The sequence below is a fragment of the Myxine glutinosa genome, chromosome 4 (genome assembly GCF_964187855.1).
Source record: "Myxine glutinosa chromosome 4, kmMyxGlut1.1, whole genome shotgun sequence".
NCBI lineage: Eukaryota > Metazoa > Chordata > Myxini > Myxiniformes > Myxinidae > Myxine > Myxine glutinosa.
Window position 1 is genome coordinate 173308153 of NC_136264.1, and position 16343 is coordinate 173324495.

The window sequence follows — 16343 nt, forward strand, 5'->3', positions numbered from 1 at the left end:
TGTTAATGATGACGTCATATGTCACGTGGTTCGGCCGCCATCTTGGAAAAACCGAAAAACTTTGCACCTCCATATCTCCAAAAGTGCTGAATAGAAAAAATTGAGACGTGGCTCATTGTGAAGAACTCTCCATGGGGAATAAAATATGTTAATGATGACGTCATCGGTCACATGGTTCGGCCGCTATATTTGTCCTAAATGGCCGATAAAAAAGTAAATTCCGGCAAGTCCTCGGTCTCTGACCGATTTTTCATCTGTTTGTTACTTGCCGGAAAAAATTCCGGCAAGTATGTTGATCTGTTCGTTTGTTTGTCTGTCTGTCTGTCTGTCTGTCTGTTTGTCTGTCTGTTTGCAGCACTGCGTCTACACCGTTGCACGTAGAATCGCCAAACTTTGCACACATATTGGTCTTGCCCTGGAATAGACTGTGCCCAATTGATGACGTCATCGGTGACGTGGTTCGGCCGCCATCTTGGAAAAACCGAAAAACTTTGCACCTCTATATCTCCGAAAGTACTGAACAGAAAAAATTGAGACATGGCTCATTGTAAAGAACTCTCCATGGGGAATAAAATATGTAAATGATGACGTCATCAGTCACGTGGTTCGGTCGCCATCTTGGAAAAACGGCAAAACGTTGCACCACTATATCTCCAAAAGTGCTGAACAGAAAAAATTGAGACATGGCTCATTGTAAAGAACTCTCCATGGGGAATAAAATATGTTAATGATGACGTCATATGTCACGTGGTCGGCCGCCATCTTGGAAAAACGGCAAAACTTTGCACCACTATATCTCCAAAAGTGCTGAACAGAAAAAATTGAGACATGGCTCATTGTAAAGAACTCTCCATGGGGAATAAAATATGTTAATGATGACGTCATCAGTCACGTGGTCGGCCGCCATCTTGTAAAAACGGCAAAACTTTGCACCACAAAATCTCCAAAAGTGCTGAACAGAAAAAATTGAGACATGGCTCATTGTAAAGAACTCTCCATGGGGAATAAAATATGTTAATGATGACGTCATCAGTCACGTGGTCGGCCGCCATCTTGGAAAAACCGGAAAACTCTGCACCTCCACATCTCCAAAAGTCCTGAATAGAAAAAATTGAGGTATGGCTCATTGTAAAGAACTCTCCATGGGGAATAAAATATGTTAATGATGACGTCATCGGTCACGTGGTTCGGCCGCCATATTTGTCCTAAATGGCCGATAAAAAAGTACATTCCGGCAAGTCCTCGGTCTCTGACCGATTTTTCATTACTTGCCGGAAAAATTTTTCCGGCAAGTATGTTGATCTGTTCGTTTGTCTGTTTGTCTGTTTGTCTGTTTGTCTGTTTGCAGCACTGCGTCTACACCGTTGCACGGAGAATCGCCAAACTTTGCACACATATTGGTCTTGCCCTGGAATAGACTGTGCCCAATTGATGACGTCATCGGTGACGTGGTTCGGCCGCCATCTTGGAAAAACCGAAAAATTTTGCACCTCTATATCTCCGAAAGTACTGTACAGAAAAAATTGAGACATGGCTCATTGTAAAGAACTCTCCATGGGGAATAAAATTTGTTTATGATGACGTCATATGTCACGTGGTCGGCCGCCATCTTGGAAAAACGGCAAAACTTTGCACCGCTATATCTCCAAAAGTGCTGAACAGAAAAAATTGAGACATGGCTCATTGTAAAGAACTCTCCATGGGTAATAAAATATGTTAATGATGACGTCATCAGTCACGTGGTTCGGCCGCCATCTTTGAAAATGGCAAAATTTTGCACCACTATATCTCCAAAAGTGCTGAACAGAAAAAATTGAGCTCATTGTAAAGAACTCTCCATGGGGAATAAAATGTTAGTGATGACGTCATTGGTCACGTGGTTCGGCCGCCATCTTGGAAAAAGTTTGCAACTCTATATCTCCGAAAGTGCTGAACAGAAAAAATTGAGACATGGCTCATTGTAAAGAACTCTCCATGGGGAATAAAATATGTTAATGATGACGTCATCAGTCACGTGGTTCGGCCGCCATCTTGGAAAAACCTAAAAACTTTGCACCTCCATATCTCTGAAAGTACTGAATAGAAAAAATTGAGACATGGCTCATTGTAAAGAACTCTCCATGGGGAATAAAATATGTTAATGATGACGTCATCAGTCACGTGGTCGGCCGCCATCTTGGAAAAACCGAAAAACCTAGCACCTCCATATCTCCGAAAGTGCTGAATAGAAAAAATTGAGACATGGCTCATTGTAAAGAACTCTCCATGGGGAATAAAATATGTTAATGATGATGTCATCGGTCACGTGGTTCGGCCGCCATCTTGGAAAAACCGAAAAACTCTGCACCTCCACATCTCCAAAAGTCCTGAATAGAAAAAATTGAGGCATGGCTCATTGTAAAGAACTCTCCATGGGGAATAAAATATGTTAATGATGACGTCATCGGTCACGTGGTTCGGCCGCCATATTTGTCCTAAATGGCCGATAAAAAAGTACATTCCGGCAAGTCCTCGGTCTCTGACCGATTTTTCATTACTTGCCGGAAAAATTTTCCGGCAAGTATGTTGATCTGTTCGTTTGTTTGTCTGTTTGTCTGTTTGTCTGTTTGTCTGTTTGCAGCACTGCGTCTACACCGTTGCACGTAGAATCGCCAAACTTGGCACACATATTGGTCTTGCCCTCTAATATACTGTGCCCAAATGATGACGTCATCGGTCACGTGGTTCGGCCGCCATCTTGGAAAAACCGAAAAAATTTGCACCTCGATATCTCAAAGTGCTGAACAGAAAAAATTGAGACATGGCTCATTGTGAAGAACTCTCCATGGGGAATAAAACATGTTAATGATGACGTCATCAGTCACGTGGTTCGGCCGCCATCTTGGAAAAACCGAAAAACTTTGCACCTCGATATCTCTGAAAGTACTGAACAGAAAAAATTGAGACATGGCTCATTGTAAAGAACTCTCCATGGGGAATAAAATATGTTAATGATGACGTCATATGTCACGTGGTCGGCCGCCATCTTGGAAAAACGGCAAAACTTTGCACTACTATATCTCCAAAAGTGCTGAACAGAAAAAATTGAGACATGGCTCATTGTAAAGAACTCTCCATGGGGAATAAAATTTGTTAATGATGACGTCATATGTCACGTGGTTCGGCCGCCATCTTGGAAAAACCGAAAAACTTAGCACCTCTATGTGTCCAAAAGTGCTGAATAGAAAAAATTGAGACATGCCTCATTGTAAAGAACTCTCCATGGGGAATAAAATATGTTAATGATGACGTCATCGGTCACGTGGTTCGGCCGCCATATTTGTCCTCAATGGCCAATAAAAAAAGTACATTCCGGCAAGTCCTCGGTCTCTGACCGATTTTTCATCTGTCTGTTTGTCTGTCTGTTTGTTCGCAGTACTAAGTCTACACCGTTGCACGTAGAATCGCCAAACTTTACACACATATTTGTCTTGCCCTGGAATAGACTGTGCCCAATTTTTAACTCTCTCGGCCCAAGGCCTCCATTATGACTTCATAATTCGATAATTTGACAAGTACAAAACATCATCCAATCAAGATGCAATTTCTTGAGCGCCATGTGGGCATAAACTGGTGGAGAAAAAAAAAAGATGACGTCATCGGTCACGTGGTTCGGCCGCCATCTTGGAAAAACTGAAAAACTTTGCACCTCTATATCTCCGAAAGTGTTGAATAGAAAAAAACGAGACATGGCTCATTGTAAAGAACTCTCCATGGGGAATAAAATATGTTAATGATGATGTCATAGGTGCCTCCATTATGACTTCATAATTTGACAAGTACAAAACTTCAACCGATCAAGATTAAATTTCTTGAGCATAATATCGGAATAAATTAGTTTAGAAAACAAATAATGATGACGTCATCGGTCACGTGGTTCGGCCGCCATGATTGTCCAACATGGCCGATTTAAAAAAAAAAGAACATCCCGGCAAGTCCTCGGTCTCTGACCGATTTTTCATTTGTTTGTTTGTCCGGGTGATATCTCGGCCATCCTTTGAACTAGGAAGCTGAAATTTCAGCACAATAGTAAGCAAGGGCTTTGGCAAAAACTCTATTTTTTGTTTTTTGATTAATTAATTAATTGATCAATTACGTAACTTATCGATTAATTAAGAACTTCTTTATTTCCTTTCTCTTCTGGGCAATATCTCAGGCACCTTTTGAGCTAGGCGGCTGATATTTGGACATACCAATGACCAAGTGATTTGGCTGAAAAGGCTCATTTTGATTTATTGATTAAGCAATTAATTATTTAATTATTCGATTGATGACTGAATTAATTATTTTTTTTAAGTTACAGATTCAGATGAAACGGTGGTGGTATAGGTATTCTATTAGCCAATTGATTAATTATTTAATTATTGTATGATTGTTATTTATTTATTTTCATTATTAATTTTTTTTTTTTCTCATCTGGACAATATCTCAGGCACCTTTTTAGCTAGGAAGCTGATATTTTGACACGACGGTGACCAACCAATTGATGTGGCTATAAAGGATATTTTTGATTTATTTATTGATTTATCAATTAATCGATTAATTATTTATTGATTAATCAATTAATTACTTATTTTTTTGATTTATGACTTATTTAATTAATTTTCAAAAAGTTACAGCTTCAGATGAAGCACTAGTCGACTCGTGGTTTAGGTATGCCATTAGCCAATTGATTAAGAAAATATTTTATGATCATCATTTGTTGATTTTAATTATGCAATTAACCAATCAATTATTGTCCAACTCTCCCACCCAATACAGTCTCTTTGAGCTGCATGGCGGTATTGCCAGGCGCTGAAGGCGCCCCGGCAATGCCACGCTGAGGAAATTTATTTGACACGTGGGGCGGTGTACTTTGAATGTATCTGTACTTGTTTCTTTTTCATTTGAGTGAAAGCCTGTTGTTTTACTTTGATGAGCTTGTGCAGCGATCGTGTTGGATGGAGCATGATGTCCTGTGGACGTTGTTGAATTCTCACTTCAGTTCTCCCCCATCAAGTAAACTGCTGTTTGGGTTTATGTATCTAAATTCCAAATTGCACTCGTGGATCAAGCTTCTTCATTTTTTGTCCACCATGTCTTTATACCTCTGCACTGCCTGGCTTATAACAGTTGACTTAAATGACAGTTATAGGTTTGTTATTTGTTGTCTTTTGTGAGTAAATATGTAGAAACTGACATCATAGCATCATTCTGCTCTCGGTCTTCCACAAAACACGATTATGTATACAAAAAGAACGAGGTTCGCACAGTCCTGGAATGTCCTTGAAAGTCCTGGAAAAATGAAAATGGTTTTTCCAGTATTGGAAAGTCCTGTAAAAACTGCAAATGTCCTTGAAAGTCCTGGAAAAAATTGATTATTCTAGTCCCGAAAAAGTATTATGGCTGTCGGCCGCTCCGACGTGTCGGCCTTTCGCCGTGTGCAATTTATCAAATGTAAATAGGTCAGTCCATTCATAAAATCATTTGTAGTAAAATCGTAGTAAAGCATTGGACCAATCAAAACTTAGAGGTCATATCAAGATCTTTGTGAGTGGCTGCATACTTCGCTATGACGTCGGAAACTAATTATACATATTGATGGAAATGTCCGATCTACCCGGAAGCTAATTTCATATGCGCAATTACGCACTGCACACAGCGTGTTTGAACAGCGAAAAAAATGTCAAGGCTTTGTCATTTTAATCTGGCGTGGCTCAACCAACCCAATTATCGGGATTGTTTGGAGAAAGAGTTGATTCATAGAGCTCGGTGCAGTCTGTGTGAGAAAAGCTTTGATATTGGAAACATGGGTGAAAGTGCGATGAAGAGCCACTCGAAAGGCGCAAAGCACAAACGCTTGCTGCAAGAAAAGGAATCGAATCAACGGTCAATCTTGCACATTACAGAGTATTTTGGAGAGTCATATGTGACCATTTACATGCTGTTGGGTGTGTTCAGAATGTTGAATTAGACAAAAAAAAACTTCTGTTGTCTGCTACTGCAGCTCGAAGGAGATACCAAGACCATCTCGACGAGCAGAAGCGCTCAAAGCAACTACAGCCAGCCATCGCCAGGAAACGTAAAATGGAAGAGGAAGTGGCAGAAATTAAAATTCAGCAAAAGAGACTTAAAACAGACATAGATTCCCTGCAGAAATCTGCAGATGACTTTTCATTGAGGGCAGAGAAGGAGCACGATTTTACACACATTAGCAAAGCTAACAGCTTACGCGAGTCAGCCAAACACAAGGAAGTTGACTTAAAATTAGTTGAAGAGCAACTGGTCGAGAAGGCCAGGCAGTTGAAAAGCATGTAAATGTGAATACCCTGGGACATATGCTTGTACATGTACATAACTGTAAATAAACATGTGCCTAAAAGTGACAACGAATCTGCATCGGACAACAACAGGTACACATTACAAGATAATATCAACAACTTGTCATTTCAAAATGAAGTTTATTATATTGTGAAAAATGCATTCTTTGTTTTTGTGAAAAAAGTAAAAAATTGTCCTGGAAAATAGTATTAAAGTCCTGGAAAAGTCCTTGATTTTTTGCATTCTTTGGCTGTACGAACCTTGATTAGAAAAGCTCAAAAGCTTACTTTCTCTTGAGCTCCTCTGCATTCAGCTTCATTTTGAATAGCTATGTGCCACAAGCAAGTTGTTGCACGATGAAAGTCGTATGTGCCATAGATGCACGGTATGTGCCATAGATGCACAGTATGTGCCGTAGATGTACGGTATGCGCCATAGGTGCACGGTATGCGCCATAGGTGCACGGTATGCGCCATAGGTGCACGGTATGTGCCGTAGATGCACGGTATGTGTCATAGATGCACGGTATGTGCCATAGATGCACGGTATGTACCATAGATGCACGGTATGTGCCATAGATGCACGGTATGTGCCATAGATGCACGGTATGTGCCATAGATGCACGGTATGTGCCATCTAGATGCACGGTATGTGCCATAGATGCCGCTGTTGTTTTGGACTCATTCACCCGGCTCTCCCATTTCTGAGCACTCGATTGAATATGAATGAATATGAATGATCGTTTTAAGGCCATTTTTCCCCGCTTGAGCGGGGGTTAGCCTTGCGGGCCCCATGACAATCATGGTTCCCTGTTTGAGGCAATGTTTTTATGGCCGGATGCCCTTCCTGATGCCAACCCTTGGTCACGCTCTTACGATGCGCAGGGATACAGTGTGCCTATTCTGAATTGGGGTACACACCGTGATCATTCATCCCAGTACTGGTACTCAATTTGCTAACCTCGGAAGGATGACAGGCTGAGTCAACCCCCTGGCGTTAATTCAGCGATCGACCGGGATTCGAACCCAGGATCCTAGGATCCCAAGCCGGCACCCTAACCGCTAAGCCAATGCCAGAGCACTCGATTCTGGAAGGTTAATAGTTTACGCTCATTTTTTACGAGAGTGAACCATCATGTGCTGCTACTTTGGGCAAATTTCAGCCCTTCCTTTCTGCTGGGAAGGCAACGGCCAATTATCCAGCATGTTCTTTGCCCAGGTAACTCATGCAGCAGCTCCTGTGCTATTTCTGTGGATTGTTACTGAGCAGATAAGCTGAAACACAAAGCACCAAATGGCAAAAAATAATGGTGCAAATGTTGGAAAGTACCTATTTGTAATTTATAGTGGTTAGACATTATTGACATCATACTGAGAGAAAGTTGCGGCAAGATTCCGGGCCATATCAGGAAAATTTGAGCAAGATGCACCCCACCCCTGAAGAGGTTCATCCTCCTCTGTACTCTTTTTCACGAAACTGAAATTTTTTCAGATGAAATTGACTACTAAACTGTCAGCCAGATAGTCCTTTCCTGCAAAAAATCAGGATACTTAATGTGTATTCAAAATATAGGAGGTTATGGCAGAATCCAGACTCAGTGGCTTAATAGTTAGAGCCCTGGGAGGTTGGCGGTTTGAACCCTGGCCAAGTCATTCCAAAGACTTTTAAAACGGTACATACCACTTCCTTGTTTGATGCTCAGAATCATGGCATAAGAAGATTACTTGTGGTACCGTCGTGTGTGAAAATTAATATTTATTTTTCCGGGAATGAAAGATTTGTGTCGGCAGCAAAAAAATACTGCCAGGCATAAAGATTGAAAATAAATCTCCAAAAATTTGTCAAGAGTGCTAATAATTAGCATTGTTGATATCTTGGGTGATGATGTTTTGTGAGAGAAAAATTCAGTTGTAGGATTGAGGTGAGAAAAAGTTGAGACATCCGGTAATTGGAACAGATTATGTCAAACGACAAAAATACGTTTATTTTATCACAATCCTTTGAGCTCTGACACTGTCACGCTGTTTTGTTGTTGCTTGTTTTTGATATTGTTTATTTATCCGTCCACCTCGTCTGATGAGTGATGTACATTGCCGTTCTGTAGTGGTGCCCATGCATACAGCATGCGTATAAATACTTTAAATAGACAGCAGGTCAGCATGCAGGGCAATACTTCATAGATAATATTTGACAACTCGTTTAACACTTCCCATGATCAGTTTTGGGCACTGTCACACACCTTGGTGACCCAACGATGAGATACGAGTTACATCATTGCCTCCCCCTCATGAAATGAGACTGAAAAACAATCCCACAAAATCCTGCATATGCTGAAATGGTAAAATCAAGAGTGTCATTTTTACGGTTAATTTTCAATCCAAGTAAGCTCAAGGAAACGGTATTAAGTGAAACAATATCACGAGCCTGTGGCAATGATAGCGGTGGAATTTGCTCATGGAGGGGAAGCGAAAGATGTTTTGCATGCCTACCCATCCCCTGGAGCACATGACTGCATGCACAAGTTATCGCCCCCATCACTGATCATCACTGAATAGTATGAGCGTCGGTGAGGGAAAAGTTTCCATCATTTTCCGAACGCTGGGAGTCCTTCTTGCTTACTGATGAACTGAATATAAAATAAATAACCACCTTTAGAGGCCATTTTTCCCCGCAAAGCGGGGTTTGGCCTTTTTCGGGAACCGTGGTTGTTGTTGTTTTTTGGTCCCCTTTTTGAAGCAATGTTTTACGGCCGGATGCCCTTCCTGACGCCAACCCTTTTTGCCGCCTTTAACGACAAACAGGGAATTACCAGTGAACTGGTACTCAATTAGCCGACCTCGGAAGGATGACAGGCTGAGTCAACCCCCCTGTCGTTAATTCAGCGATCGACCGGGATTCGAACCCAGGATTCTAGGATCCTAAGCCGGCACCCTAGCCGCTAGCCCAACACCAGGGCATGGTATTGTTGGTATGGCATCACTCAAGGTCAGGTGTCAAAGATCCTGAAACGAAATGCTCAGAGGGGTGTCCCTACTCCAATACCGAGGCCAGGGCGTCCCCGCAGAACCACAAGGAGGGATGATCGCCAGCTGCACCGGTTAGTCTGCAATGGCCGAACGAATGGCCGAATTCAGGAACTGAATCCCAAGTGTAATTGTCATGCATTAGTTGCCCTTGGGGACAAGCAGTGCATGAGATTCTTCCCCTCTCCCCTCCCTTTCTGCTTAACTAAGATATCACAAGATAGGGAAAATTGTTGCTAAAAGGCAGTGGTTGTGATGGCAACCTTTATAAAAGCCTCTTTCGAGTAAGCAAGGCATCTGGTATGCGTTACTTGAAATGTCCAATTATTATTAGTGCGACGTTATTTTTGTTGTCATTATTAATTATTGTGGTTTCAGTCGTTTTCATTTTCATGCCACAATTAAATTAACTCGATATTAATTTTTCAATCTGGAAAATGTAATTATTCCTGACGTAGCTTCGGGTTTATCCGAATGAACATCGTGAAATAATTGGAATAAATGTACGTTGTTTATTTTGCACTAATTATTTTTACGTTTTGTTTATGTACCAAATTGTGTGCCAATAGTTGTTTTTCTTTATTTGCCACTATGATCTCATCTTGTGGGGTCGGCTGAGGGAAGCTAGGCCCAAGTCTTTCATGAACCGTCCTGGCCAGGCCTGACATTCGCCTAGTTAGGGCAGGAATTTGGAATTTGGCCAATGGTCCGGCGATACTCACATACTCTTTGCGAAAGACACCATGGGATATTTAATGTCCATCAACCCATGCTAGCAGATGGGACTCTTGTATAACGTCCATCAGAGGGACGGCACACACATTGACGAATCACCCTGCCTGTGAAGCACCAGGATGCCAGTTTATAGCTGGGTCGGGATTTTAACCCAGACCTGACAGCTTAGAGGTGAGTGTGCGTACCTCTAGGCCATCCTGTCAGCCTACATATGTACATATAGATCGACTCTCAATCTAAGCTTGTCATTTACTTGATAAGGTAAATGTGTCTTTGTCAGTTTAACAACTAGCAACGATACCCGCCCTACGGGTGGGGCTTCAATTGGGAGGCCCAAATGAAAAGGCAAAATATCAGAAATTGAAGGCTTTTTTATTTTAAACGATTTATATAAACATCCGTTAAATCATATCACATGCAAGTCATCAAAATCTAAACAGTATTTGTAGAATTTCAATAAAAGCCACATCACTGTTCATATCGGTAAATATTATTCCATCGTGTTTGGAAAAACTGGAAAATTGGAAAATTGGGAAAAAAATTGGAAAAACAATATAGCCTATTTTACTCCAGGGGGTCCCAGGATTACCCACCCAAAATTTAGTTGCGATCGGTTCTGCCGTTTTTGCGGTACCTGGGAACAGACAGACAGACATTTGGTGAATTATAGTAAGATACCTGCCAAATATGATATGTTGAATTAAACAAAAGTATTCACTTCGCATTTGTGGTTTATTCCCAAAAATATTGGAGTCTGAAAAATCTACGCAATTGTTTCCAGAAATATAGTCGTTTTTTTAACCACGGACTTGGCACAAGTCCTCTATTCCGTTATTTAGTGTTACTTGGAGACTGTTCATTGTCGGGGAAAAAAATGACGCAGTTAATTATGAGAAAGCATCATTTATGATTGATGGAAACATGAGGGCCATAGTACATTCTTAGCAATTACGGTGAAATTAGCTAATTTATAAGGTTTAATTAGCTGAAATGTGAAACAGTTAAGTTGAAAACTATTTGACAGCAGCCGCAATTGCAAATAACTTCATTGCTAATTGCGCATGTTGTCTAAGAATGGCAGAGTTTTGAACTACTTTCAGCTGGGATGTCAAGGAGGAACAAATACGATCAGACAGCATGTGGAGGTGACGGTGTTGAGAACCCGCTTTGGGCGAATGAGCCGTTATGCATTTTTTCCCGTCTCGCTGGAATGAATACCGCGAAGCGCACCTAATCAGACATGGCCACCACAACCACTTGACGTTATTAAGATTGATGTAACTGCAATGGTTTAGCTAATGCCTCGAGAGCCCTATTGCTAATGAAGATAAAGGAATAGCCAAGTCGTGACTGGCATGGTTCACAAATTCTTTCAACCCATGGTTCTGTATCTGTGGTTAACCCTTTTGGTGCAACCTGATCGGAAGTTGCCAATTTTTAATGCAATCTTTATTCCCTTTCACCTGTGGCCAGGAAACTGTTTTTCAGTTGATGTATTTCATTTAACTTTCGCGTTCTGTTTCCTCTCGCCGCAGTGTCCGCAGAAATGATTCAGAAAAACTTGAGACAAATGGCGAAGCAAATCCAACAGTTGGAGAAGGACCTCTCCTCCTTCCCTGATCCTGAAAACGAGCACGATATGTTTGTGGACAAATTGACGGTATTCCTCACTCTGGGCAGGCCAATCTAGTGACTGCCTTACACTCTGTTAGACAGCAAACCACTTTGAGCTGCACATATTGTACATTCGTTATGCAAATGAAGCCTTGGCAAGAGAGCAGAAAGATATCTACACACCCATATTGCATTTCACTGACAAGCCCGCACAAGGACTCTTGTCCGAGTCATGCCTTTTTATTTGTAACGATACATCTCCACTATTTTCCCTTCCTTTCTGTGGGATCCTTTATTTTTATCAAGATAGCTAGCTATCGTGTGCAGCCTTTTTGGCTGCCGGTTTGCAAAAAAATTCTGGGGATGCGGCTGTGCCGCTGATGCAGTGCCCCTATTACCAGCACAATGGTACTCATTTTGCCGACTTCGGAAGGATGACAGGCTGAGTCAACCCCACTGGGTGTTAATTCAATGGCAGACCTGGATTCAAACTCAGGACCCTCAGATCCCAAGCCAGCCTGTCATCTGCAATGACATATATATATATATATATATATATATATATATATTTATATATACACACATACATACATACATACATACATACATACATACATACATACATACATACAGTTACGGAATCCGACGACGGCGCTCCCCTTACCAAGGGGGGTTAGCCCCTTGTCCTGTATACTGGCCGTCGCCGATCCTGGTACTTGTAACGCTCCTTTGCGAGGTGTGATTGATCAGGGTTATTGGTCCAGGTATTAGCCGAATACCTTTATCAATCCCTCCGCAAAACAGGGAGACAAGTACTGCTCCAATCCCGGACAAGATGGTATTTTGCCGAGCGGTTTAGCAGTCCGGAATCCGAGCCGTTTAACAATGGACTAAACCCGATTGCGAAGCGTTGGCCGAAATCGCACCACAGGAACTCAATGGGGAAATCACTAAAGCGATCGGACGAGAAAGAAACCAAACGGGTAAGAAATAACAGGGATTTATTCACTACTATACAAGACTAAAGAAGAGGAAGAACGAAGGTAATTTACAGAAGACACAGTGCAAGCTTACACAGGCTTAACTTATTCCCACAGGACAACACAAACAGACTCACACGAATAGGGAATTGCAGGCAGGAATGAATGGAGGGATGAGAAGGTTCAGGTGGTCCACAGAACGGGCGACAGGGAGGTCCGAGGATCAAGGCACGACGTCGGGGTTCGCGTGTACGCACTTGTTCTTTTGGAGGTTGGTTCCGGCAGTTGCCGTCAGTGCCGGTTGGTATCGCCAGCAGGGCGTGCCGATTCTCTTTCGCCGCAGGACGTTCGCGCCAAGCAAATCAATGAACAATCCTCCCCACTTGTGTTCCTTGCTCATGCGCCTCCCTCCACAGAACTCTCGATTCGTGCTCCCTCACTCATCTGCGGTGGGGGCTTTGCGCAACGGGTTTTATAACCCCGCCTTTGGAACCCTCTCGAACCTGCTCGATGTTTCTCTCCACGCCCTCTCAAGCCATGCCCACTCACTCCTGGTTGGTCGATCGGGGCTGGCTGACTCCTCCTTAGATGACGAGGGCTCTCTGGCTCCACCTTTGATGACGAAGTGGGGGCCACGCCCTTCTTCTCCGAGATGGAGCACATGGGCAATGGCGGCTTGGGGCAATTAAACGAGCCAACCCAAAGGGGGCAGCGAACGCTGATTCATTGGCACTTTTAGGAGGCCATGGGGATACCGGATGGGATCCTATCTTATTTGATTGATGCAACGTAAGGTCAACCAGTGGAAACATAGCCTTACCTGACACACATAATAAGGCTATAACTATGGAGAGATCCTATGGTTCGCTACGTGGTGCGATGGACTAACTAAGGTGTGATTATTTCATTTAACAGCCAATTAAGGGCAAATGTACACAGGGGTTATTTATAAGGAAATGTACTACTAAATTGACAAAGTGAAGGTTCTAAAAACTGCAACACAGCACCCTCATTCCTCACGGGACATCCCGGCACGAAAACTTTAACTTAATGTGGCACGCAGGTCGCAGGTGTAATATCCCTCTACAATTAATCTGACCCTGAGTGCGACAGTTTTAAAACACAAATAAATATGTCCCCCGATTACATTGCATCCTACCTAACAGAATCACGCCCACAGTTAACCGAATTGCGGAATTAATTTTCAAACTACACATGAACGGTGGGGAGCATTATTTACAAGTGACATTATTTGACTATTTACAAAACCGCAACCCAGGACCTGTCATTTTTGGAAACAAGGAAAATCCTGTGGGAGGGAGGAGACAGCATGCACTGCATCGACACACTACCTCACATGCCCGGGGGATGCAGAATTGAGATTCTGTCATGCATCCCCGGACATGTAAACACCAAAGCACCAATCAAGAGCACCAATAATAAGCACCAAAGCACCATCCAGTGCACAGTCATCACATTTCAAATAATACTGAAGGGTGGCGTCTTCTCCTCTCCGCCGATGTCTCTGGGCGACTTCCTGCTTGGCGACTTGCTGCCTATTTGAAAATAATAAAAAGCACAAAAACGTGTCCACTGTGTTTTTTTAATTATGGCCAGCAGGGGGCCAACTATGGTGGCCCACCTGCATGGCTTAGGTGCCACCATGACCATGGTCCGCAAGCAAAGATTCCCAGCAGCGATGCCAGGCCCCATAAAGTGGGGTCCATAAATGTGGTGCTCGGCCACAGACTGTGGTCCATATGGTGGTGCATGGATGCTGGAGTGGGGATTCGGGCACACGATTGCGGCTCCCGCACGCTCAGCCCTGTGCCCAGAGAGCACGGTCCATGGGTGGGGAAGGAAGACAAAGCAGCAGCGTTAGCGAGGGGTAAGGTCACAAGGGTACACATCAATCAAGGCAATGCAGAGCGAGGTGCGCACGAAGAGCGAATTGAGAAAGCTCGTCCCTAACGTACGCCACCCCCCCTGTCACCTACTCTACCCTTGCCCTTACCCCATATTTACAAAATGTACACATTTACAAATTCGTCTCTATCGTCACGTCTTCCCCATATCTCCCCTAATCCAAATTCGTACCAATCCCTCTATCCAAATTTGCCATCACCAATTCATCATCAATCCTCATAAGGAGGGAGAGATGGAACAAACAGCACAATGTCACACCCACGTCATGATGCGTCTCACCTTTCCAACACATTTGCACAAAAATAAACAACAAACCATGGCATGGCGTGGAGTTCTATCGTCACCTCAGGTGAGTGGATGCAGATGGTGCGAGGAGATTCTTAATCCTAACTACTTCCTAAATGACATTAACACACTTTACACTACCCGGGGTCTTTCCCTGCCAAACCATTGGCCGTCTTACTCTATGCGGTTCTAAAAACCAAACTCCCATTGACCATCTGTGGCACTCGCCAATTTGGGGTCTCACTCCCCCGATTCAACTCCCTGTGCCTTCGCACAATTTCTGGGCTGAGTCGTGTGGCTCCCCTAACAGGTCTACCTACCTGTGCGCCTCCGCCACTGAAGTTGCCACCCGAGCTTACCTGCTCCTCACTAACCTATCTAACTGGGGAAGGCCCTCCCTGGCACTTACCCCCTCGGTGCCCTCTCTGGCACTGGGCTACCCGGGTCCGTCCTCCGGATCCTCGGGCCCCATCCACAACAACTCTAACTGGCTCCCAGAGCCTACCTGCGGCCTCACCTGGCCGACGGACTAACAGGGGCGGAGCGCTCAACCAACCATCCCTCTAACAGGCCACACACCCAGCCATTTCCACGTCACGAATGCACCCATCCAAACACCATTTTTCCACACGCACCACAGATGCCAATATCCACCACAATTTACCTATACCCTCTACCTAACTCTTAAACTACCCTCCCTGGGTATTCGTGATGGGGGTCCATCTTCCCCATCCACTCCCTTCGCACCAACCACTCCACTCCACGTTTTCCACACTACTCACTCCACACCATCCATTCCATACTATCTATTTCACTCAACCATTCTCCATACACCTGTTCTTCACTGGCACACCTATGCTCACACACACCTGGTGGCTCTTGCACCCTCCTTTCCTCCCAGGATTCTTCATTCACTCAATACAATGCACAATCACAATTATTCACTCCTACACTGCTCCACACACTTTCACGCTCAATACAACTCACAATCACCTCACACTTTTCACCATACACTGCTCCATACACTTCCAATTCCCCAAATCATCGCCTCAGGCACCCAAATTCTCCCACGCTCATACACACATCTTTCCCGAGCATTGCCCCTCAATTCCTCATTTCAATACTCTCACCAGCACGCACAACTGCATCATCTAAACTACCTGGTGCCCTTCTAAAACTCGTGCTTCCCAGTCGTCCCTTACACTATTGCGCTCCCCCGTCGTTATAATCCACTAATCTGCTACGTCCCCTACAACAGGTGTCATGTCGCGACTTAATTCTCATGTCACCTGTGGTCATTCCTAAGTCCCTATACAATTATCCAAACCCTCCCTCGGCGAGCTTGCACTGCCAAAACCCCATCACTAGTGCTCATGTGCCCGGAGGGATGTGAGGGATGGTGGATTTGCCATACCTCCACATCGGAAATCTCTCACTATCA

The 16343-nt window shown here is 43.5% G+C and overlaps 1 protein-coding gene across 1 annotated transcript in view; it reads left to right on the forward strand.

Moving 5' to 3' along the window:
* The window catches only part of LOC137425496 (protein diaphanous homolog 2), a 525447-nt gene that overhangs the window by 307328 nt on the left and 201776 nt on the right, over positions 1 to 16343 (forward strand). The window contains exon 22 of the mRNA XM_068113997.2: positions 11633 to 11757. Coding sequence (XP_067970098.2) covers positions 11633 to 11757 — 125 coding nt within the window. The remainder of the gene's footprint in view (positions 1 to 11632; positions 11758 to 16343) is intronic.